Genomic DNA, 26,172 nt, shown 5'->3' with positions numbered 1-26,172 from the left:
TTTATCTGTAGGTTGTTTTGGGTTAGCATTGACATCTTAACTGTATTGTCTTTCAATCCATGAATATGGGATTCTATTTAAGTCTTTTTTTAATTTGTTTCAGAAATGTTTTATAGTTTTTATTTTACAAGTTTTTTACCTGATTGGCTAAGTTAGCTCCTGAGTATTTTATGCTTATTGATGCTATTGTAAATAGAATTGCTTTCTTAATTTCCTTTACAGATTATTCATTATTAGCAAACAGAAATGCAACTGATTTTCATGTGTTTACTTTGTATACTGCTACTTTGCTGAATTTATCGGTTCTAACAGTTTTGTGTGCTATCTTTAGCATTTTTTTACATGTAAGATCATATTATCTGTGAACAAGGATAATCTTCCTTCCTCCTTTCCAATTTGGATGGCTTATTTATTTTTCCTGCCTGTACTAAGCTAAATAGAAGTGACAAAAGCAGGCATCCTTGCCTTGTTCCTGACCTTAGAGGATAAGCTTTCTTTTCTAAAACAACAATGACTACTCTGGTCGAGAAAACATAATAAATTCTTGTAAGAAGCTTAAAATGGCTAAATACAAACTTCCATGACCTCTCTCTTTCTGGTTAAAAGTTGACACCATTCTGATTGCTATAGATACTGAATCTGAACTAATTAAAGTCCATACTATCAGAATACTCTGACCCAGAAAAAAGAAAGCCATTGTCCTCTGAGGTTCTAGCCCAGAGAGCCTTAGCACAACACTTCTCTGCTGATTCTTCTAATTATGGTTCATTTTTAGTTGTTATAACTATACAAGCAAAGCACAGTTCCATTTTTTCCCCTGTTTTATGGTGTAAGATAAATAAAAAGATAAAAAGAAAAAAAACCTAATAGCAAAGATTACAATAGTCTGTGGGAAACCTTTGTCAAAAAATTAGGGACACCTGGTTTCAAATGGAGTCAGGAAGCCCTGAAGGGGGAGCTCTCTCACCCACTCACCACTGGTTTCAGCCTGTAGAACAAAGAAGGAAGTTAAGAATTATTTTGCCAAGGAGGACATTTTTCACATGGGAATTTCATCGTTTTGTGTTTTGTTTTTTTTTTTAAGAAAAAGAAGGAAGATCCCTCCGTGCTCCAGCAACAATGCACTAACCATCACTCGCAGCAGATGAGAAACCACCACAACCTCGAGCTCTTTTTCTTCTCCAGTGAACTTTTGTTCAAAACAACCCTCCCCAATTTCCTTCTTTCTTCTATAAAAGCTGACCTTCCCTTTGTTCTCCAGACTTGCCTATGGTTTGCCTTAGTTTGCTTGTCCCGAATTACAATTCCTTTGCTATTCCCAAATAAACTCATTTTGCTAGTAAGATAACTGGCTATTTTATTTTTAAGGTTGACCCTTTAAAGAGGGGTCCAGTGTGGAGCTGTCAGCAGAGTAAGGAAGAAGATCCAAAAGAATCAGAAAGAACATAAGTTGAGAACTTGGCAAAAGGAACCAGAGTTATATGAGTAAGTGCAAGTAAATGTAAACTTCACAGCTAACTGGAGATATGTGTTTCAAAGCCATGGCAATGTGTATGGAAAATCAGAGGTCAAATAGGTTTGTTCTAAAATATCAGGATAAGAATTAACTAAATGAGAAAGAGAAGCTGAACTGATCTGTATACTACTTTCAACACACTGCTGAATGGGCAAGAAAAGGCTCTGGAATCAGATCAAACGGTTAAAATCAAGTCACTCCCTTTCTAGTTCATCTTCAAGTTCATCCCTTTCTATGTGGCCCCAAGCAAATATATATATGCTTTGTGCCTCATTTTTCTCATCTGTAAAATGGGGATAATAATAGTATTTATCCCTTTGAGCTCAAAAAGAGCTAATACCTATAAATTACTTTTACCAGTGCCTGACTCATAAATGCCTAATAAATAATAGCTTTTTTCCTTTAATATATTCTTAACTATTACCATTTCCACTGTGGAAAAGAGACATGGATGGTATCTAAAATAGAATAATGTAACAGACTCACAGATAAATGGACCAGGTACCAGATGTGTTAGAGACAAACACAATCTTAGGTGTATGGGCAAAAGGATTCATTCTAACAAACTAAAGATATGGTCTATAAGCATATTATTTATATGCCTTTATTTGGCCTTGGTATATCTCATTTGTTAATGGTCTATAGACATTAATCCATAGTCGATGAGAAATTTTAAATAAAGCATTGATTACACTTGTATTCTAACAGAATGTATAATTAAGATGGTAGTGTAACTTTGGAATATAAGAAAAGAATGTAAATCAAAGTTTCCTAAACTTTCTCGGTTCTGGCATCTTTAGTTTCTCAGTAATTTTTTCATAACTCCTTGGACCAAAAGAATTACCTAACAGCTCCGTCCGTTAATTAAGTATTGTAACTTAAGTATGCGTGTCCTTTCAACTTAGTAGATGTTTGAAAGAAATAACACACATAAACTGAAAGACAACATATATATTTAATCCTTAAATAAAAATAATTGCACACTAATGGGATCTGTATGCCTACTGGGGATCGCACAATTTCTCAATATTATAATCAGATTGGGCACCACCATCCCCATCTCCCGTTCCACACTGAGTTTTTTATGGTACTTTCTTTTTATCACAGCAATCACCAAAAAACTCAGCATTGCAAAGATATACTATAGAAAGGAATGTAGTGCATTTCATTATTTATACCATGAACTACCTCCAACTACTACTTCCAATGATGTCCAGAAGATGTCAACTATCCTGTGTTTCCCTTGATTGTTCAAAATGCCCCATGCCTTCCTATGAGGTAGATATAATGCACTGGGGTACCTCAGTGCACAGTTTGGAAACCATAGAATATAAATTTTATCCATAGCTAACTCCCACTACACAGTAGGAAAAGAATGTAATATGTCTCTCTACAGAAATGTCAAGGGGTTCTGTCTAAAAGACAGAAGCAAATCAGGTCAGCAAGGCAAGATCCCCCCATTTTCCATCAGCCACTGAGAGCAAGGTGCAAGCCATCAAAACAAAGACTACAACTATGGAAGAATTGATTATTTCCCAGTCTGGAAGGAACTCTCTATCTCTTAGTGGGAGGAAGACCCTGGAAATTCTGGAAAAGAAAGCTTCTAACATCGAGGCTGTGACTTATCAAAGAGTTGGTCCTTCAGAAACCACTAGAGAATTAACACACTAGGACAAAGCCATTTAGACAACACCCAACCTGCTCTGAAATCAGACAGAGGGAGCTGGAGACATACAGCTTAGTACCCTACTTACTCAAAATCTAAAAGCAAGAAGCCTTGTAGGGAGCCATGCATATCATAGGTACTCTATTGACTAGCTAGTAGCTGAATAATTAAATGCACATTAAATAAAATATTCTTATGCTTTCAGTTCGTTAAAATAGTGGCATTTCCTGACATCAAGTCTGCTTAAGAGCCATAGTCGTCTCTTTCATTAAGACAGAAGTAATTTCACTTACTGAACTGAGGGCAAAAAATCTCAAATTCTAAACCTCAGTCAGGTGCTATGTTCCCCCTGTTTCGCTCTGAAAGAAGAGTCTTGCTGAGTTTCTATCACAATGGCTTCCACATCTGAAATTATTATATTATATTATATTATATTATATTATTACTATATTTATATATTTTTATAATGTTGAGATATAGAAGTCTAAATATTTTAAGAGATGACTCATTCTCCTTACATGAGCACGGGTCCCTAGAGTGGTGTCGAGTATTGTTGCATTTAATAATATGTCTGCTTACCTAGCACTTCCTCCTCGAATGCACCTTCAGCACTCCTGCAGCCAACCTCACATGATTCTCGCTGTGGAGACAGGTAATATCCCAGTCAGGGCCGCCTTGCTCCTGCTTTTCCTGATACATTTCAACTACACTGTGACATTCAAATGCCTGGTATATAAGTATACCTGTATATCAATTATTTCAACTGCAATACTTTAAGTTTCCTTTTGTTAGTGGGATTAGAACAGCACCTTTCAAACTTTTTTGACCATGTCCCAAATTCCAAAACACATTTAACAAAACAACATCTTGAAACAGTACTTTTTTCCTTTTTTAACAGTTTTATTGAAGTCTATTTCGTATACCATAAAATTCACCCATTTAAAGGTGGCTCAGTCATCAAGCTTCTGCCTTCGGTTCAGGTCATGATTCCAGGGTCCTGGGATCGAAACCCACATCGGGCTCCCTGCTCGGAAGGAGGACTGCTTCTCCCTCTCCCACTCCCCCTGCTTTTGTTCCTACTCTCTCTCTCTCTCTCTCTCTGAAATAAATAAATAAATAATCTTAAAAAAAAAGATTTAAAGTACACGATTCAGTGGTTTTTAATATATTCATGGAATTGTGCAATCATCACTACAACCTAATTTTAGAACAAATTCATCCCATTAAGAAATCTCACACCTGTAATGCAATCATAGCCATTCTGTTCTAGTCTATTCTTTCATTTTGTTTGTTGTGACTCCTTATTCACTAAGTTGATTTCATAATCCTCTAACGAGTGACACCCCACAGTATGAGGAAGCATTGAGCTCAACAATGCAATTATATGTTTGCCATCTTGGTCAAAGGTTTAGTGAGTTAATAACCTAAAACTCTAGCCTAAGATGATGCCTATTTATTTTAGATATCTATGTTTTCTTCAGAAATTAAAAACTGACTAAATTTTATAGTAACTTGAACATTTTAATGAATATCCTAATACTAACGTTACATTTTAAGGTCTACAAAAACCTAGCAATGATTAGCATTTTACTTCATTAACTTAAAACAGTAAACATTTTCATGACCTAGACATAAATCTCCTGCAACTCTTAACAGATGCATTAGCATTCATTACAAAGAGAGAAAGAGGGCGCCTGGGTGGCTCGGTTGGTTGGGCGACTGCCTTCGGCTCAGGTCATGATCCCGGAGTCCCGAGATCGAGTCCCGCATCGGGCTCCCGGCTCAGCGGGGAGCCTGCTTCTCCCTCTGACCCTTTCCCCTCTCATGCTGTTTCTATCTCTCTCTCTCTCAAATAAATAAATAAAATCTTTAAAAAAAAAACAAAGAAAGAAAGAAGAAAGAGAAAGAAAAAGGAAGGAAGGAAAAGGAAGGAAGGAAGGAAGGAAAGGTACAAATTGTAAGACTCTAACACAATCATGATCCATCTTCCTGCTTTCATTCAATTTGCAATTATAATACCTAGGACAACGTGCTATTGTTTCTCATGGTGATAGTGGAAACCATGACACAATACATTTGCCCTAAATATCCCAGGTTATTTGCAAATACCAGCTGCACAATGTTTGACCTATTCACTCAAGGGAAGTGCAGACTGATAAACTCGGGTTTGCTTAGTTAAAGATTAATTTAAATACCTCAGTCTGGGCTCAGGATTATTTAATTTAAGGGCTTAGGATACTTTTCACATTCTTTTTGCAGATTTCAGTAAAATACATTCAACATGTTTATTAACTGCAGAGAATAAATATACCAAGTGGCAACAAAATTATCATGTAACATGGAATTTTTTTCCAAGAAGTAAAACCAAGGAAAGAGAAAGGAAATAGAATAGTGTTTATTTGGAAATATTGCTAGTCCTGATTATCCAGTAAATTGTGGGTTTATTTTTCCTGCATCTTTTCGGAGGAAAATATATAATAAAATTCTGATCGATCTAGGAATTTAAATATTTTGTTACTTTGTGAAGCTTGTATTTTTTTCAACTTTATTGAGATATAATTGACATATAAATTGTCTAAGTTTAAGATATACAACATGTTGATTTGATACATTTATATATTGCAAAATGATTACCACTATAGCATCAGCTAACAACTCCATCCTATCACATAATTGCCATTTCTTTTTTGTGGTGAGGACATTTAAGATGTACTTTCTTAGCAACATTCAGGTATTGAATGCAGAATTATTAGCTATAATCACCATGCTGTACATTAGATCACCAGAACTTGTTAATATTAAAACTGGAAGTTTGTATTCTAAGGAGTTTAAATGTTATATCAAGTGGAGGCAACACTATAAATTAGATTCTCTCCCTCTCTCTCTCATCTAACATTGGGCTTAGAATGACATTATCCAGTGCTCAAATTGCCTGGAGAGAATCTAAAGGTGGTCAGATTTAAGGAAATCACAGAATCTGAGCCCAGAGCACCCGGATGAGACATTTATACCAGTGTATCCCAGGCCACTGAGCTACCATTCCCACTGCAGAAGCCAAGTTCATGCTTCCCAGGGGCTAGCCACATCCGTCTGCTGTCTCTCTCTAGTCCACACTCCCATTTCTCCCACAGTAGTAAAACCACCTTTCTCATCATCCCTCTGGCTCCACCCCTGTGTTTATCAGACAGGCACACGTGCTGGCAATGCCTTTCCTTACTCCTGTAACACAAGGAGGACATACCCACTCCCCTCCTGGGATGCCCCTAGTACAGCCTCTCCGTAAGAATTGTGTCTTCCTTTCCTTAAAAACCATTCATTCATTCATTCAAAAAATGCTTATTGAGTACATATTTTGTGTGTGTGCCAAGCACTGGTGTAGGCTTTAAGCATCTGGCAGTGAGAAAGACTGGTAAGTTCCCCACTGTCATGGAATTTACATTCTCTAAGAAGAGGACAGACAAAAACCGAGTAAAAAAAATTTTAAGTAAAATACATTCAGATAATGAGAAGTGCTATGAAGAAAATAAAACAAGTTAAAGGCATAAGGCATGACTAGGCAGGAAGGAGGCTTCATCTCATCAGGGTGCTCAGGAAGAACCATGCAGAGAGGAGCCTGGAGCAGGACCTGAGTGATTGCAAGAATCTGGGCTCACAGAGGTCTTAAGGACAGAAGCTAGCAGGCAGGAATGTTCCCCCTATACTCCAAAGAGGGAAAGGCCAATGTGGCAGGCACAGAGAACAAGGGAGAGGGGGTGCAAGGTGAGGCAGGGGAGCCAGCAAGTGGTAGTTCCGTGAGCTTTCTCAAATGGCAACACAAAGGCATAGAAAGGTTTTTAGGAACAATATGATCTAATTTGTGTTTTTAATTATCAGGGATAAGCCATCTCACTGGCTAACATCATTTTCCAAGTTATAGTTTGCTAAGCTAGCTCTTCCAACACTATTTCCTCCAAGGAACATGTGCAGAAATTCCCAGCTTCATAGGTTGAAGCATTAACGGTTGAAGAGTTTGATTTCCTGCAGGTGTATGGAGATGGTTCAAACATCTATGTATCCATATATCTATCTCGATCTCTATATAGCATGTATGGCTGCTCAGTTCTACTTTATTTAAAGTGTAAAATAGCCAAGTATACAAAGAATAGACAGAATAATTATGTAAGTTATAACACCGAGAGAAAAGCTGGACGTCATACAGATGCAGACAGCGGGTCAGCTCACTGACCGCCAGGGAGCTACCTCATTAGAAATCCAATCTCGGGCTGTTTCCATGCTTGAGAGGCTTGAACCATCCCTGATTTTCTTAACACAATCTTCCCAGCGATGGTTTTGGTGGGGGGAAGAGTGGTAATGTTACTTTAATCACATAAAAAGATTCTAAGGCAGTTTTTGGGTTTTTTTTAAATCTCAATCAGGAAAGACCTATAATTGTTTTTTTTACATATGGAGTGAATCCACCCCCTGCCCCGTTTCACCTCTTCTTAGCCAGCCCTGACACCCTCCCCCCACCCCCCGCCCCGCCATCTCCTCCCAGGGGAAAATCACTCAGGTGCAGAGTAAGCACAGACTATTGAGAAAATGTTCCAATGTAACTTTTTTTGTTGTTTAGTTTTATTCTCTAGTAAAAAGAAATTTTTCTGTTTTACTGATGCATGGTAAGTTATAATCCTTTCCCAGGCAGAATAAAATAGTTCTGTTCTTTGGTTTCAAGGACATTTAAATAGAATACAACCTAGGTTTTAAACTGAGAAATAAACCATAAACCTCTATGGTCAACCTAAAACTAATTCTGAGGGCCATAGAATCTAGAACAGTTAAAGAAGATCAAGTAGGAAAAAAATCAAAATCCCTAAGGTCTTTCTGAAAAAGAGGAGAAACTCCAGTGCAGGGGAGGGGCCAGCATAGGGAGGAGGAGCTGAAAAAAGAGACCTGAGCAGCCAAAGTCAGCATGAAGACACTTACTATCGTAGCAGGGGAAAAAAAATAAAAAATAAAATATCTTAAAAGCTATGCTTTAAAAGTGTTATCAAAGGAGTTTGTTGAATAAGGAAGAAAATTGCAACTACAGTGTTCTTTTTTAATATACATATTTAATGATAGATTACTGTGATTTATGGGGAAGAAGATGAAATCAGCAGAGGTAAGTGTATTCCTAGATGGATCCCCTCCTCTCCCCCCCCCCACCCTCTCCCCACTGGGCTCCCAGAATTAGAACCTGTCCAAGCAGATTAGAGTAGTATATATGTATCTATATGAATAAGTGTGTATACACATACACATATATATGCACATGTGCATTTAAAACAGCAAGTATTTGTGTCAAAAATGGAATCTTACAGTCATTTTTATACCCAGATTAATAGCACTCCCATGAGGAAGATTTTTGTGCACTGAGATTAGTCAGGCTTCTTCATTCTTATTTTAATAGCTTTTTAAACATAAGAGATAAAGACACGGGGATTGATGACATCTTTTTTGTGATGGCCAACTCACCTCATAAACAGTGCCATAGGTGTCGTTCTGCATAAGAGCAAAGAAAAGTGAAATTACTTAAAATCCTTAAGGTTGTAAATAATTTTAATGACACTTGGCTTTATATTTCTTTCAAATTAATTTCTTGCCCCGCCATTGACAAATAACCAATAAAAACAATCAACATCAAGGAGCCCAGAGCTGGGCCTTTCTGTCCAGGCAGGCCACTGTATGAACAGCTATAAAAATTATGTTTGCAGGGCACCTGGGTGGCTCCATTGGTTAAGCGACAGGCTCTTGATTTCGGCTCAGGTCGTGATCTCAGGGTCGTGAGATGGAGCCCGTGCTGGGCTCTGCACTGAGCTGGAGCCTGCTTAAATATTCCCTCTCTCCTCCCTCTGTCCCTCCTCGCTCATGTGCTCTTTCTCTCTCAAAAAAAAAAAAAAAGTTATGTTTGCATCACTGGAGAAATGGTACAGTTTGATGTCTACTGGAAACTCCCAGTCAACTAAGAGGTAATCTGTGGTGGACCAGGTTAGAGAATGAAGAGGTGTTGGCAGATGCCCAGTGGAGATAGAACCTGACCTGAAAACGACCAATAACTCTGGCCAGTGAAGGTTTCCCTGCCCAGACTAGTGGCTCTGATGCCCACTGTACGGCCTGGACTGTCACCGTTTGGTACCTCCCACTCATTCACTTGGCAAGTGCTGTCGGAGCACCTGCTCTGTGCCTCTCACGGTCTTGGGTGAAACAGACAGTGTGAGCAAGAAGGAGAGAGACCTGTTCTGAGGGGCTTACAGGCAGGGAGCAAACGCCAGCAAACCCGGACTAGATGAAGGATGATTTCCACTGGACTTCGTAAAAAGTGGCACCAAAGAGATGTAAAAGAATTTTTAGAATGTGTGATAGTTCCCAAATCCAGATAGTGCCGGCACCACTTTCGGTAACTCCCATTCTATGGGGCACGCAGTCATGAACGTGAGAGTAAGCCTCAGCCTGTCATAGAGACCCGAGCACAGACCATTCCAGAAAAGCTATGAGCACCATTGGGAAGGAGAAGTTAACGTCTTATTTAAATCTCAATGATGTAGTTTCACTCATTAATAGAAAACAATATTAGGATTACCCCAAAATACCATGATTCAACCTCAGACTTGAACAACCTGAACAAAGGAACCTGCTTCTAAATGACGAAACTCTTATTCACTAGACCAGAATAATTACGGTGTATCAGGCATTATCCTTAAGAGAGAGATTCTATTATTATCCGAATTTATTGAGGAGGAAAGTAAAGTACCAAGAGGTTAAGTACCTTAACCAGTTACACACTAAGTGGCAAAGCTGGGGTTAATTAAAAATGAAAAATAGTCTGAAAAAAAATGAAAAATAAAGTAGCTGGGGATGTATTTTCTCCACAGAGTGGAGTAAACGTAGGAGTTTGTAATCTCTGGATTGGATTGCTGCCATGTTCCCTGCAGAGAAACTTCGAACGTGATCTAGGGCCTTGCTAGCCAAAGTGTCATCTGGAGACTACAAGCATCACATCATCTGGGAGCTTGTCCCACCCCAGGTCTTCAGAATCAGAATCTGCATTTTAACAAGATCCTTAGATAACCGTACTTTAACATTTGAGAAGCACAGGACTAGGAAATTTGACAAGTGCCTGACATTCTACTAAAAGGCCATTATAGTTTGGAGCAATTGGGCATCCCTGGGTTCCACAGTTTGCATTAACCTCCCTGGGTCTCCAGTTGCATTAATAGCCTTTATTTCAATTTTTCCCCACTATTATGTATCACTCAGGCCATTGAAAACCAATGGAAATTCAAATGGGAATCCTCTTAGATAACGTTTCTTTTGAAGGAAATATTAGTATCAAAACAGAAACATAATTAATACTTACACACTTTAAAGCACAGTTTTCCTCATCTACAGAGTTCCAAAAATGACATCCCTGGATGCACTGCAAGAGATATATTAAGAGACAATGGTGACTAGAGAAGTGTGATTTTCTTCTTGCCACCTGACTAGTGCAACATACTAACAAAATGTATCTACCCAGGAATCTGTGGCCTCAGAAGGATCAGGACCTTTGGAATCCTAAGCAGAACTCTCCTATCTCCAGGCAGAGCAGGGCTTGGTGTGACTCACCGCAGGACAGCGGGGTTGCTGAGGGGAGGTGGCGTGGGCAGGCCTAGAACCCGGAGATCACCCAACCTTCAGGGAGCACACTGTCCCCTGGGTGGCAGGCAGCAGGTAAAGTCCTGGACACCGTGGCATCAAGCATATCGTGGGTCCTGGCCATCAAGCATATCGTGGGTCCTGGCCATGTCCTTACACAACAAGCAAAACTCAAAACTGGGGACTCAGCTGGAAGGCAGCATATCAAAACCTAAATAGATCCACAGTTCTGGAAGTGTGTTCATGTTTATATTTTGAGTCACCAAACACGATGAATAAATGGATACAGGTGCAGAAAAATAATAAAACCATAAATGTCATTGTTAGAAAAAACACTGGAAACCATCTCATCCAACCCTCTCAGATAACATGTAATAAAACTAAGTCTCAGGAATATTAAGTAATTTGCCCCAAGCCACACAGCCAAGTAGAATCAAAATCATGGAGTTGGATTAGTCCTGTGTTCTTTCTTTTTCAACACACTGTGCCTGAGTTCATTTTTTAATATTCCATAATTCAGACTTCTTGCTATTTTCAATTGAACTTCCTCCATCAAGGAAAAATAAATGAGACTTTACTTAGGAATTATTCTTATTGTAGTAAAACCTGACCATTGTCCCATTTTTATCAACGCAAACATTATAAACTTCCTGACAGTGGAAGTGATTACTCACAGTTTCGCTCAGATTATATGGTGTGCCAATGTCAAGCTGCCGGCCCTGAAGTGAAGAAGGAGATCATAAACACCAGCTAATCAATATTACATTCAGTACGACTACCACACTTTTTTTAAAAAAAAAGCTTCCTGGGATACTGTCGCCTCCTCTGTGTTTTTTAATTATAAAGTACAATGTTTTAAAGTCATTAAATCAGTTATGAAATCTGGTAAAATGCCAATGCAAATTATAAGATGGAATGCCTAAGAATTCTGCAGAAATGATCAAGGAGGGGGAACCGTAAGGGTGGTTAAGGGCAATGGACATATAAATTCTCACATGGTATGAAATAAGCCTGTGACTTTAGTCAATTCACCAAGTCAAAGGGCTTGGGGGTTAAAGATGAATTATGGTCAGGTTTGGCTTTTTTTAAGCAGTCTTACTAAGAATAGTGAAAAAAATACAAATTCAGAATTTTTTTTTAAAGATTTTATTTATTTATTTAATTGACAGAGAGAGGGAGAGACAGCAAGAGAGGGAACACAAGCAGGGGGAGTGGGAGAGGGAGAAGCAGGCTTCCCGCCGAGCAAGGTGCCCGATGTGGGGCTCCATCCCAGGACCTGGGGATCATGACCTGAGCCGAAGGCAGTCGCCTAACCAACTGAGCCACCCAGGCGCCCCTACAAATTCAGAATTTTACATATAGTAAAACATCAGATTACTCTGGTTTTTTTCTCATATTTTCACAAACTTTAAGAACTTTTTTGCGCTAGGAGAAAATAAAAGAAATAGGAACTAAGGGGGGAAAGCTATAAATTGTTCACCCTCTCCCTGGTTTTTATGTGACTAGAGTCCTTGATAAACTGAAAGGCTTACAAAGGATGACAATATTGGGCCTATGATGATCAGACATGTGCCTGAATTATGTTATATGGATATGATCCAATCATCAGCCTGCCTCACTGACTGACTTAGAATTACGAGCAGAGGATAACTAAGTGAATACTCCTAGTACCTCTAATTGGTACTGCTCAGAACTTCCCCTGAAGAGTTGCTGGATTTGAACCATTGTATTGAAGAGACAATTAATCCAGCAAAGAGCATGCCATCTGACCTTGGCTGACCCAGTGCTATAAGCAAGGTGTGTTCCAGGAGATGATAGAAAATCCAAAGGAGGTGTTTTGTTTTGCATTCTTTAGATTTATTTATTTATTTGAGAGAGAGCACGCATGAGCGTGCAAGCAGGGGAAGGGGCAGAAGGGAAGAATCTTGAAGCATACTCCCAGCCCAGCTGGAAGCCTGGCACAAGGTGTGGGGCTGGATCCCATGACGCATGAGATCATGACACAACCTGAGCCGAAACCAAGAGCCAGACTCTTAACCCACTGAGCCACCCAGGCACACCCCACTCCAGGTGGTTGAAGCATCTCGAGGGCTTCTGAATAGCCTGCACTTTTCAGAGGGAAGAGAAGATCTGTTTATCACTAAGTTCACTGAGTTCTCTCCCCTTCCAGGTAAGCACCATTCCTTTTGCCCTTCACTCTATCCTTAGTACCTAAAACAGTCTGGAGGGATAAGACGTCTTTAATAAATACATACAGAAGGAATAAACCCATGAACTCAAGATGTCCTATTACATAGGAATGCTACAGAAGTCCTGTTTCTTGAAAGCCTCATCCAATGGCCTGGCATTGTGGGGGTTCACTTAAGTAATCAGACACAGGAACCAAAGAACCAATGTTGCATAAAGTGCATAAAGTTCTGGAGGATTAACTGACTGAGCCACTGAGGAGTCCCTAAACTTATTTTAAATACTTTTTTATATATAAGGATTGGTAAAATTCTGTTCATCAAATGTAATACTTTTTCCATTTTTTGGCTTTGTTTTTCTTGTATTCTGTTTATTGCCAAATAGTTTTAAGCTTCTAAGTAGTTAAATTATGAATAATTTCTTGTAGGGATTCTGTATTTTTGAAGCAGGCTTCTTAAGGCATTGCCACTCCAAGACTGTAGAAATATTCACCCTTAATTTATTGTAATATATCTATAGGGTGAAGTCTTGTTTTGTTTCTGTTATTTTGTTTGTATTTAAATCACAGTATTTTTTAATAACTCCTGGAATCTATGTGAATCTGGTAGTATTGTAAGGAGTTAGGTTTTAAAAAATTTGCCTAAACTTTTTTTATTTTATTTATTTTTTTTTAAAGATTTTATTTATTTATTTGACAGAGAGACACAGCAAGAGCAGGAACACAAGCAGGGGGAGTGGGAGAGGGAGAAGCAGGTCTCCAGCTGAGCAGGGAGCCTCATGTGGGACTCGATTCCAGGACTCTGGGATCATGACCTGAGCCGAACACAGACGCTTAACAACTGAGCCACCCAGGCGCCCCGCCTAAACTTTTTTTAAAGACTTTATTTTTGGGGCACCTGGGTGGCTCAGTCGGTTAAGCACTCGATTCTTAGTTTTGGTTCAGGTCATGATCTCAGGGTCCTGAGACTGAGCTCCGCACTGGGCTCTACACTCAGCAGGGAGTCTGCTTCTCTCTCTCTCTCCCTCTGCCCCTCCCCCTTCACTCTCTCTCTCTCTCTCTCTCTCTCTCTCAAATAAATAAATAAAATCTTTTAAAAAAAAAGACTTCATTTTCTTAGAGCAGTTTTAGATTTACAGTGTAATTGAGATTAAGGTACAGAGACTTCCCAAATACCTCCGGCCCCCCACACATGCCTCTCTCATTATCCACATCACTCAGCAGAATAGTAGTTTTTTACCAAGGATAAATCTACACAATAATAATCCCCCAAAGTCCATAGATTACCTTAAGGCTCACTCTCGGAGTTGTATATTCTGTGGGTTTGGACAAAGGTATAGTAACATGTATCCATCACAATATCATATAAAGTATTTTTGCCGTTTCTAACAATCCTCTGTGATCTCCCTATTCATCTCCCCACCACATACAAACCCACTCCTGGCAACCACTGATCTTTTCATCGTCTCCATAGTTTTGCCTTTCCTAAAATGTCATATGGTTGGAATCATCCAGTATGTAGTCTTTTCAGATTGGTTTCTTTCACTTAGTGTATGCCTTTAAAGTTCACTCCATGTCTTTTCATGGCTTGAAAGCACATTTCTTTTCAGCTCTGAATAATATTTCGTTGTCTGGATGTGCCACAGTTTACTTATCCATTCACCTACAGAAGGAAGGTGATATTTTGTATTCTAAAGGAACAGCCCCACTTTGGTTTGAACTGCCATCTTTATCATACTCCACACTCCCTTGTGTGCATGGCTTAACTCCCATACTGTATTCCATTTTACTGATCTGCCCACTCCTATACCAATACAAACTGTGCTCATTCCTGGATATTTTATGGCATTTTTTGGATTCTGGTTTTGTTCTATCATCTTGCTATAAAGTTATATATGGATACACAAGAAAGGTATCCCTGTTTGTACCTTTTTTAACAGGATAACCTCTGAACTCTTGTTTCTAATAGTCTTGCATTGAATTGATACTTCTTTTTTTTTTAAAGATTTTATTTATTTATTTGACAGAGATAGAGAGAGCAGGAACACAAGCAGGGGAGTGGGAGAGGGAGAAGCAGGCTTCCCGCTGAGTGGACTCGATCCCAGGACCCTGGGACCATGACCTGAGCCGAAGGCAGACGCTTAATGACGGAGCCACCCAGGCGCCCTTGAATTGATACTTCTAACAGAGAATTTCTCAATGCTAGTTCCTCGGTCTCTTTTGTTTCTCTTTCATGAAGGATGCCATAATACTAGTGTTCTGAAGAACACTGATTATTTTTTGTTGTCTGCAGCACAGGCACATGTAACTCAAAAATATTAAGTCAATTACTACATTCAACTAATACCTACAGATCTGTCAATGGACGTAAACTACTCATGCTCAGCACAGAACTATGATCTGTGCACATTTGGACAGCAATTCTAAACATTCCTTTGTATAAGACTCTGTGTTTCTTTTTATAAAAGCAAATATGCCTCAGGATCAAGAACCACCCAGGGAAATCAAAGATGACCTTTGCAGCAAGTGTCCAGGCTACAAAGAATGGCACACACAAAAAATGCAAACAGTATCATAAACTCAAGCATTTTACATATCCTTTCCCCTGATCCATGGCTATATTCACTGTTCATTCACCTAGCTTTTTCCCTCCAGGCCCTGTGTGGGAGGCCCAGATGGAGAACATTGATGACAGGCACTAGGCAAACTGGCAGACCCTGTCTCTCCCAGTGGCCACCACATGGGCTGAGCCTGTGTCTGTGGGTGGTAAGCGGAAGGAACATGCTGTCTACTCCTACTGCCTGAAACCCAGGAGCCCACATAAAGATAAGACGAAACTAAACGTAACTAAAAACCGAAACAAAATAAAAAAAAAATAAAATGGAGACTACAGTAATGGAAACAAACTGTAACAGTTTTGACAGTAAGGGGAAATTAACAAATTATGGTGATACATTTATAGGATGGAAATATTCTAAATAGACTGAAGATCCTGTTTCCATAAAAACGTCAGGGTATAGGATAAACCTACAACGTCATGTTACATGAAAAAGACGGGTATAAAACTGTATGTAAAATTATATACATATTTGAAGAGAAAATGCTTTTTTCTTTATCCTTCGCTACTTCTCTACCTTTTAAATATTTTACAGTGAATATATGTTCTTATTATAATCAGGGGAAATTTTTAAAATATTCAATAACGAATACATCTAATAGTCTTAATTTTCCATGTTTAAGTTTGGATGACGACTGTAAAATCCTAAGGCATACAATTCCACATTAATGGCAATGAGGTCTTCAACAGTGATTTATATAAAAGGCCAAACTTTTTAAAAAAGTGCTACTACCCATAGAAAGCTTAAGTAGTGTTTTTTTTTTAAGATTTTATTTATTTATTTGAGAGAGAGAGAATGAGAGATAGAGAGCACGAGAGGGAAGAGGGTCAGAGGGAGAAGCAGACTCCCTGCTGAGCAGGGAGCCCAACATGGGACTCGATCCCGAGACTCCAGGATCATGATCTGAGCCGAAGGTAGTCGCTTAACCAACTGAACCACCCAGGCGCCCCTTAAGTAGTGTTTTAATCTATAGTTTAAATTAAGCCAGAGGCATGCAACACAGATAATTATCTTTTTTAACCACCACGCGGACATCTGCCTCCAATACTTTAGCATAACAATGAGTACTGTATTGGGTACTTTTATTATTCTAAAAAGTAGGACTATAAGTATCCTAACGTGTAAGCTATCAGGCTATTTCCTTTGTATCTAGATAAGAAGAGTGCTTCTTTCCCTGACTAGAATGTATTTGGTTTTTACAGTTGATTCAGGGGCTTTTTGAAGCACGACAATGTCACAGTAACTGAAAGATATGAAACAATTTATAGGGGAAGGATACCCAAAAAACCCATTACTGAAAAAACTACAAATGCACAGGTAGAAGGAAAGGAACTTAAAAACAATTCTTGCTTTTCAAATAAAACATTGTTCTATATGGCATCTGCATCTGCTTCCTTGGCATCCACCTCCTGATACAACCATCCATCCACAATATAAATGCTGCTGCGGTCTGCAACCAGTAGGCATTGCCATGTGGCCAAACCTATTTCTTGCTTCAAGACAAACATAAATGGTTTTGAAATAAATGAGTTTAAATTGGCATTTTTATAGCATGCAAAATTTATTGCATGTAAGCCTCTTTAACCCAATTCCTACACCCCCCCACACACACAAACACACACACACACACACACACAAGCTATGAACAGATAACTTAAAGAAATAAAACAGCCTTCCCCTACCTTCTGTAATTAAAAACATTTCTAACTTATTTGGGGGGAAAAATCTTTCTTGCCTTGCTACCACTTCTCATGAGAAAATCATTCACTCGTTTATAACAAGCTGAATTCTACACGTTCCAGTTCCTGCAAAGACAAATATTAGAGCAGCAAAACTTACCAGGTTAGTTACACATGACTTCAGGCAGCTGTGTAAAACCGTACACTGTACCACAGAAATCCATATGTGGCCAAGAGTCGCAACATTGACAAGTTTCAGAATAAGCCAGCAAATGTTCTTCATCACTTCACCAATGGCGATTTTTAGATGACTGTTCTTCTCATTTTCTCCATCCCACTATACCAATTCTTTAGGTTTCCGTTGAAAGAGTGGCTGGTGGAGTTTGGGGGAGGTTTTTTGACATGTGAGAATATCTTTGCCTTTTAAAATAATATTTACACCATTTACTCGAGAGCTTTGAATCCTAGATAGCGTGTAATAGTCACGTAAGAGCTATTTCATAATTTAGTTTCCTTTTACTCTCAAAGAAAGTCACCCCCTGTGTAAAGGTTAGATCCTAGCAGCGCGCTTCGCATGGGAAGTGAACAACGTAGAAAATGCAAGTTGCATTTCAGCGAGCGTGTGTCACTTGCACCGTCTGAAACTGGAGCACTTCGGATCATCCACCGTTTCACTTCTCTGAGCTTGGTTCAGCTCTGCAGGAAACTGGGTTTTTTACCATCTCTGCCTGAGCAAACTGAAACCATTATAATGAAGAACTATCAGAAAAACAGAGTCAAACGATGCTGCAGAGGGGAAAAACAGAACCCTTTGAAACCCAATACATATTTCAGAATTAAAAAGCAAACAAAGCTGAAATTAATAGACAAATACTCTGAGGGTGAGTTAAAGATGAGGAAGTTTGTTAGAGTACTTTAAGAACTTCACTACATATTAACCAAAATACTGCCTTATCAAGTCTATTGAGACAGAGAGCTGAAACTAGCCACCACAGACCTGAGATATGTACAAGTGTAGCTGTGTTGAAAAGGAAATATTGTACAAATTTCAATTAGCCTGGCATCAAGATAAAGTTAAGAATTTGAAATCCGCAAGGTACAGAAGTGAGTCATTCTGGAGAGCTACTTTTTGGATGGCTGAGGATTAACTCTTTCAGGCCAGATAGTTTTGTGTTGGTGTCCTTTTTTACCATTTAAGTATCAAATAAACTTCCATGTCTTCTTAAATAAATTATACTAATGAAACTTCAGCTTTTCTTATTGGCATGAGGTTCTCATTGTGAGCAATACAGGCATGGGTTTTTGTTTTGTTTTGTTTTGTTTTTGAGCTGAACATCTTTGGGCAAATATTGACAAAACTGCTGTATAACATAAAGACAAATGGTACTGACTCCAGAATTGACCCCTAAAACTTGGTCTTTTGAAAAACTTCCCCATTGTGTACCTGATCTTTGTTCATTTTCTGTATTTTTAAGATTGTAGATTAAAGAATATACAACTCTGATTTCTTGGTCAGAGGAATATGACCATCTTTCTACAAAATATACATTTAAATCAGAGAATACATGACCTTGCCTACAGGATTTCCTCATTCCAATGAAATTTATCTCCTTCACTGTGCTATCAATGTCTTTTGCCTTATTAGCACAGATAATGTTTATAACTTTGCTAACAAAATGGACCACTAAGTACTTCCTTGATGATCAGCTTTATTGGTGGAATGTGAAAAAAAGAAATATCCTTCCAATCAAGAATTTGTGCTTCCTCTGTTTTTTGGAATTTAACTGGCACATAGTTGCACTCATGAAAAATGGCCTGTATTCAAAGATATTTCTCATGGAATTACTTACATCAAAAGATTGGAAACAACCTAACAGTCAAATAATATAATACTGGGTCAGTCATTTCATATATCTCCTCCAGTTGATTTCTCCACATGGGTTTGTTTGGACTTCTTCCCCAGCATGATGGTCTCCAGGCAATTGGAGAACTTACATGGTAGCTTCTAGCTTTGGTGGAAGTGTTCCAGTGTTAAGATGCATTGTCTTTTGAGTCAGCTTGAGAAATCATAGTTACTTTTGCTGCATTTTATTGGTTGCCAGAGAGTCACAAAACTGCCCAGACTGGAGGAGAGGGAAATAGGCCCCACCTCTTGATGTGAAAATAGCAAGGTTTTGAGAAGAACGGGTAAGATAGAAGAAATTGTTGCACTACCTTTGGAAAATACAATCTGCCACCAAATAGGCAGTCATCATTTGCATGGTTCTAAGAGGCAGAAATTCTATTATTTTTTTTAAGTAACCTCTACCCCCAACATAGGGCTCCAACTCACAACCCCAAGATCAAGAGTCACATGCTCTACCCACTAAGCCAGCCAGGCTTCCCTGAAAGGCAGAAATCTTATTTACCATAGTTTAGTTAAATAACACCAGACCTCACACAATACAATCCAAACTTTAGTTACCACGATATAGTCACTGTGAAGAATTTCATTAAGAACAAACTTTTGTGCTATTTCTTTATTAGAAATAATAATTACAATTCATTAACAACAGTATAGATTTGATATGATCAAATATATCTGAGTTCTAAAATTATATTTATTGAAAATACAGAATGTAAATCCTCAGACTCAGTTGTACTCCATCAGTATCCTATAACTCCAGGGAAATTAAATTTTACAGTCATCAAAAGGAGCCCCAAACAATGACCTTTTATACTATCAGACTGGAGAGTGGCCATGCCAACCTTCAAAGCCTGAAGAATTTGCCATACAAGCAAATTCTTCCTCATGCACATACCTCTGCCATCATCCCTTACTGCTTGTCAAGCCCACTAGAACCTGATCATGTCTACCACAGCACATAAGCTGAACCTTGAAACTGGCCAAAAGGTATATATTGGTCATCACCAGGGCAATAATTATTTCTCTGGTGAGATATTTGGTGGTATCAGGGGAGGCGGGGGTGGGGGGGCATTGTCTCTCATTGTCTTTCATTTGTCCCATTGTCTCTTGCACTCAGCGCTTCTCATCTTTATGTCTCGGGGAAGGGATAATGCTACAGTAGGCAAAGAAGGAAAATATTAAATAATTAGCTTTTGAGTTTCAAGGGTCAAGTTTCCAGCCTTAGAGGAATGGAAGCTAAAAGCACAAAGTTCAGTTTCTGGTCTGCAATTTGGTTTCGCTACATTATCATCAAATTAAAATTTTATTTTAGCTTGGGACCTTGGTGGTTGAAATGCAAAAGTGGGCTATTTGACATTCTTGTTCTCCGCGTTGCTTCCCTGAGGCTTGACGATGGAAATGGAATCTATCAGTGCGCACCTTCCACTTGGTTTAATGAAAGATAAAAATCACAATGTAAAGGTATAATTTGGGGTCTTTTTTTGACTCTTCTCAAATATTTATTTACCTCTAAGTGCTCAGGGGATTTCATGACTATTGTTATTACTGTTACTATTGTGGTTCAGAGGCTTTCCCCTGATGCTTCCGTGTCTGGAGCTTTTTCAGAAGCCGTAAGTTCTAGAAGGCTGGTTTTAAATGGTCGCTCTTTCTTTGCATGAGTTATTTAACAGTCATTAAAAATCAGCCCAGGGGCATCTGTGTGGCTCAGTCTGTTGAGCGTCTGCCTTAGGCTTAGGTCATGATCTCAGGGTCCTGGGATCAAGCCCCGCATCGGCCTCCCTGCTCAGCGGGGAATCTGCTTCTCCCTCTGCCTGCCACTCCCCCTGCTTGTGCTCGCTCTCTCTCTCTCAAATAAATAAATGAATAAATAAATAAATAATAATCAGCCTAGATTTCTGCAAGGAGAGTCGACCCTTGAACAGTGTGAGAGTTAGGGGCACCCTAAGCCCTCTGCAGTCAAAAATCTGCATATAACTTTTAACTCCACAAAAACTTAATTCCTAATAGCCTAGTGTTGACCAGAAGCCTTACTGATATCATACACAGTTGATTAGCACATATTTTGTATGTTATATGGATTATATACTGTATTCTTACTATAAAGTAACCTAGAGAAAAAAACATTTTAAAAATCAGCCCAATGAAGACTTTTTAATGGTTTGTGGGAATCTACACCATCATATTAGGCAGAAAGAACATAAAACTGTATTATGTATTTGGAGACCAGCTCAACTATGAAAAATAAAATTTAAAAAAATGGATAGAAATACCAAAGTATTTTTCTGAGTGGTGTTTTTTGTTTGTTGGTTGGTTTTTTAAGAAAACCTTCTGTTTCGTGACACTTTCTCTGTTTTGTATATCGCCTATGAGCCATCCACTAACATAGGGGTGTATTACTCCCACTACCATCTTTAGAGGTTTCTCTGTATGCATTTCACAGCACCCTCCCTTGTCTGCTCCCCTGACTCCCTGTGTCCAGGGCCCCCAACTTCTCCCAGGTGAGTTCTCAATAGCTGACTACCCTGTGTCACCAAGTTGGGCTCTCAGTCCTACCATTGGCTAGAATTTAGGGCACCCTCATTCCATAGATGAGGACTGCATGGAGTCAACTTTTGCTGGATTTCTCCTTGAACTTATGACTCACTTCCCACTTGTTGAGTTTCTGCCCAGATTCTGGGGTTCCATGAACTTCAGACAGACATCTCTAGGTTTGTATCTTCACAAATAATGTGCTACTGGACTCTTGGTTCCCACCATGCACTAGCTGCTGGCTGAACGTCCTCCAGTCCCAGCCACCAGGCTCTAAGGCTCACATTTCTGTTCAGAGTGCTGACACTCCTAAGGTTTGGCCTGACCCTGCTGTCTATAGGTTAAGGACAGCCTACCACCACTCTTTCCAGGCATTGCTTTTTATTTAATTCTCTCAAATGTTTGCATTTTTGCATTTTTGAGACTTCTAATCTGATTGTACATTAAAAGACATTGGGTCTTCCTGGACGATATTTTCAGTGATTGAGACCAGGTATTGGATGACCACTTAGACATTTTACCTAAAGCCAGCCCTGGAGTGAAACCGCTTTAGTGATAGAGTGCAGAGGTTTTCAAATGCAAAGTCGGGCTTCTAAAATGTTCCCCCTCTCCCAGCCTCCCGATGTCAAGGAGTCAGAGTCTACAGAAAGTTTTCACAGTTCTCCTCCCTCAGGAGTGCTGCAACCTTTGTCCTAACTGCAGTTTCTCCATCCCCTGGGGCACTGAGGCCCAGGAGTCCCTTATCACAGGCATCACCAATGACCCTGCAGATACCCCCCACAGATCCCCCACCAACACTCCACCACTGGCCACCACCCTCTGGGGGTAGAATTGCTGCTGGTTCAAACCCTTACCCCAGGCAGGAAATTTGGGACAAAGAAAAGAAAGCAACTGCCCAAGGACAGATGGTAGGCGGAGGTCAGAGGAAACACCAATGCAAAGCACCAAGGCGGGGAACTGATGGGGGTTGGGAGAGTGGGGGGCAGAGGAGGGGGGCAGGGACTCTGACCCAGGAGAGCCAAGTCCCTTGACTTTCTTCTTCTAACGAAGTCACACATTTTAAGAAATGTGTGATCATAGTTGTAATTACTAAGTGACATGGGAAAAACTCCAACATTGGCCTTATTCCAGATATGGAGAAAACAATAAACAGGGGAAGAAAAAAAGAAACACTAGTAATATCACTTCTATTATTGACCGTTTATGACTACGTAGTCCGAGCACAAAACCAATTAGCTTTGAAGACCAACTTCAGACTTGAAAATGTCCTCCCAAGAATACATCAGAGTTCACCCAGGAAAGAGAAGAATGGGAATCTTTCAGATTTCTTCGCTTCAAAAAATTATTGCAGTGGTAAAGAGAGGTTCTTGGTACCGCAGGAAATGGTTCTTGACCCTTAATGCGCACAGAGAGTTATGAGGGGGTAGCCATGGTAACAGTCTACAGCACACTTTCTCTCCCCCAACAACACATCGCTAAAGCCAAGGCCCTCACCCTTTCTGTCTTCTGGAAATAGGACAGTAGTTAGAACATGTGCTCCCAGCTGTGCCGATGTTCAATCCTGGCTCCACCTGTGAGCCAAGTGACCTTGGGAGGTCCTGCCCTTCTGCCTATCTCAATGTCCTCGTCTGAAAATGCAGATAACGGACTCAATCCCAAAATTCTAACACCTGCCACATGGTAAGTTCTTAATCAATTTCTCTGTGTTTAAGAATTTTGTCACGTGAGATACTCAGGTTGTTTCAGTTAAATTAGCCATAATGATTTGTTGAATAAATACTCAACAGTTATTGAGTACCTACTGTTTGCCAAAGATCCTGCAAGACACTATGAAGATAACAGTGAACCAAACAGATAAAAACCCCTGTCCTTATTTGGGTAGGGGCCAGAGGAGGACAAAACAGATGCTCATAGGTCAAACATGTGCTAAGTTATTATACGGTAATAAATTCTAAAGAGAAAAAAGGGCAGGTTTGCAGGGATCGAGGGCTAAGTTTGCAAGTTGCTGTTTTAGATACTAGAGCATTATGTAAACTATATAAATTTGTTTATTAAGTGAGATATAGAATTGTAATTTTAATTGGAACGGTGAACTAGCCTTTGCTAATATAAAAAGGTTATCTGCTCACACATGACAAACATTTGTACAAATGTTTTCTTTAACTATATATAATAAAAAAGGTTTCTCAATCTCTTTACCTACTTTCAATGAGAGTACTTTGATCACTTACAAGTAAAGATTACAGCTGAGGGGCACCTGGGTGGCTCAGATGGTTGAAGCATCTGCCTTCTGCTCAGGTCTTGATCCCAGGCCCCTGGGATCAGTGCCCCACATCGGGCTCCTGGCTCAGCGGGGAGCCTCCTTCTGCCTCTCCCCCTGCTCATGCTCTCTCTCTCTCTCTCATTCTGTATCTCTGTGTCTCAAATGAATACATAAAAAAATCTTTAAAAAAAAAAAAGATTACAGCTGAGAGCAAAGTGCTTTCTTTTTTTTTTTTAAGATTTCATTTTATTATTTATTTGACAGAGAGAGACACAGCGAGAGAGGGAACACAAGCAGGGGGAGTGGGAGAGGGAGAAGCAGGCTTCCCGCGGAGCAGGGAGCCCGATGTGGGGCTCGATCCCAGGATCCTGGGATCATGACCTGAGCCGAAGGCAGACACTTAACGACTGAGCCACCCAGGCACCCCCAAAGTGCTTTCTTGAAGAAGTTCTTATGGCTATTATGATGATAGACACATTATTTAAACTCAGGGAGGGTGAAGAACTAGCAAACCATGGCTTCAGAGCCTCATTAAATCACCTGACCTGCATTTGCAAATATTGTAACACATATGTCAGACAAAGGTTCCAATTGTATCCTTTGCTACAAAGAAAGAAATTTGACAATGCAAAGTGATTGCAAAGCCCCTCTAAAATGGGGTTTATAATAATACAATTTTACATTTAGAATAATTAATATTTATTTAAATTGTTATTAGTCTTAAACAGTTATGTTTAAATTCTTAACTATTGGATTTTTAAAATATTTTAATTATTGAAACATATTTATTACATATTATTAATTGTAACATAATAATATAATATATAATATACTTAAATATTATTAAATGTGTTAAATAGTATAATTTAGTATTAGTGAAAATATATTTAACAACATAATTTAAAACAATATAATATTTACTTTCCTATTTCAAAGACTGGCTTTGGAAAAGGAGATTAGTCCAAACCACAGGCTTCAGAACATTAGTAGCAGACGGCCGAGAGACTGGGACCTGGTGCAGAACCACAACATGACCGAGCAAGCGTGCATGCTGTTCCCTGCCTGGTAAGGGAGGTGACCTGCTTTGGGAGCCTAAATCAGGGTTCCTGATAAAGCTAATCATTAAGGAAAAGAGAGTCTGCAATTAGAGTTTTGAAGATATGCTATTTAAATTTTTTATTTATGTATCTCAGTTTCATTTCCCTGTCTTGAAATATATATATAATTCAAAAGGGTCCTGTTTTCTTCTACTGAGCATTTTGGATTGACACAATCATAGCTTCCATAAAACAGACATAAGGCAGAGCTAAGATCTTAACCCATGCTTAATGGGTAGTATTCACGTACCACACCTTGAGAAATGGTTCAGGTGTATTAATTATCTCATTCTATTATCTTAAGACACAATAAAATAATTATTAGCATACCCATTTTATAGTTGAGAAAACTGAGTCCTACGAAGTTTACAAATTTCTTGGGTTTGCACAGATAGGACGTAGCAGAATTGGGATGAAAATCCATATTTATCTGACCCTAAAGTCCATAACCTTGACCTTGACCTTGACCTTAACATTAACATTAAACTGCCTTTAGCTAGGTAATGTTGTCAGGAGACCATAAGCATTCATCCCTTTGGACTGGAATATCTAACTAGAATTTTTCTAGGAGGAGATATATTTTATATAGCACTCTCAATTTGAATATTAAGTAGCCCCCACCCCCTGTCAAAAACAAACAAAAACAAAAATCAAACATAGGAGAGAAACAATCCCTGAACTACAGGAGATTGCGTTCCAGTTGTTGCTATAACTAATCATTTCTCAATTTTTTTATTTTAATAAAGTTCTGGGGGTAATGGCAATATTTTAAGTGCATTATTATCCATCATAATAGCAATATTCCTTAAAAAATATTTACACTGGGGCGCCTGGGTGGCTCAGTGGGTTAAGCAACTGCCTTCAGCTCCGGTCATGATCCTGGAGTCCCGGGATCGAGTCTCGCATCGGGCTCCCTGCTCAGCAGGGAGTCTGCTTCTCCCTCTGACCCTCTTCCCTCTCGTGCTCTCTAGCTCTCATTCTCTCTCTCTCAAATAAATAAATAAAATCTTAAAAAAAAAATTTACACTGTACTAGGTATTTCTCAGAATATATGAAATAT

At 39.2% G+C, this 26,172-nt stretch overlaps 1 protein-coding gene across 8 annotated transcripts in view; it reads right to left on the bottom strand.

Annotated features, from left to right (window-relative positions):
- ROS1 (ROS proto-oncogene 1, receptor tyrosine kinase) overlaps window positions 1–18,056 on the bottom strand; it is a 108,094-nt gene extending 90,038 nt beyond the window's left edge. For 4 of the 8 annotated variants that reach the window (XR_003521541.1, XR_003521542.1, XM_027602924.1 and 1 more), the window contains exons 1-5: window positions 17,478–18,056; window positions 11,510–11,554; window positions 10,558–10,617; window positions 8,676–8,702; window positions 3,762–3,822 (exon numbers count right to left, since the gene is read on the bottom strand). Coding sequence is in view for 3 of the 8 variants with exons in the window: in XM_027602924.1 (XP_027458725.1) it covers window positions 3,762–3,822; window positions 8,676–8,702; window positions 10,558–10,617; window positions 11,510–11,554; window positions 17,478–17,600 (316 nt within the window). In the remaining 5 variants the exon portion in view is untranslated. Of the gene's footprint in view, window positions 1–3,761; window positions 3,823–8,675; window positions 8,703–10,557; window positions 10,618–11,509; window positions 11,555–17,477 lie in introns of those variants that run through there. The other 4 variants (XM_027602925.1, XM_027602926.1, XM_027602928.1 and 1 more) reach the window with 4 other exon arrangements.
- Between the last annotated feature and the right edge of the window lie 8,116 nt (window positions 18,057–26,172).

The sequence above is a fragment of the Zalophus californianus genome, chromosome 7, assembly GCF_009762305.2.
Source record: "Zalophus californianus isolate mZalCal1 chromosome 7, mZalCal1.pri.v2, whole genome shotgun sequence".
NCBI classification, from domain to species: domain Eukaryota; kingdom Metazoa; phylum Chordata; class Mammalia; order Carnivora; family Otariidae; genus Zalophus; species Zalophus californianus.
The sequence above is the reverse complement of the archived record's forward strand: the minus strand, read 5'-3'. Positions and strand labels throughout refer to the sequence as shown.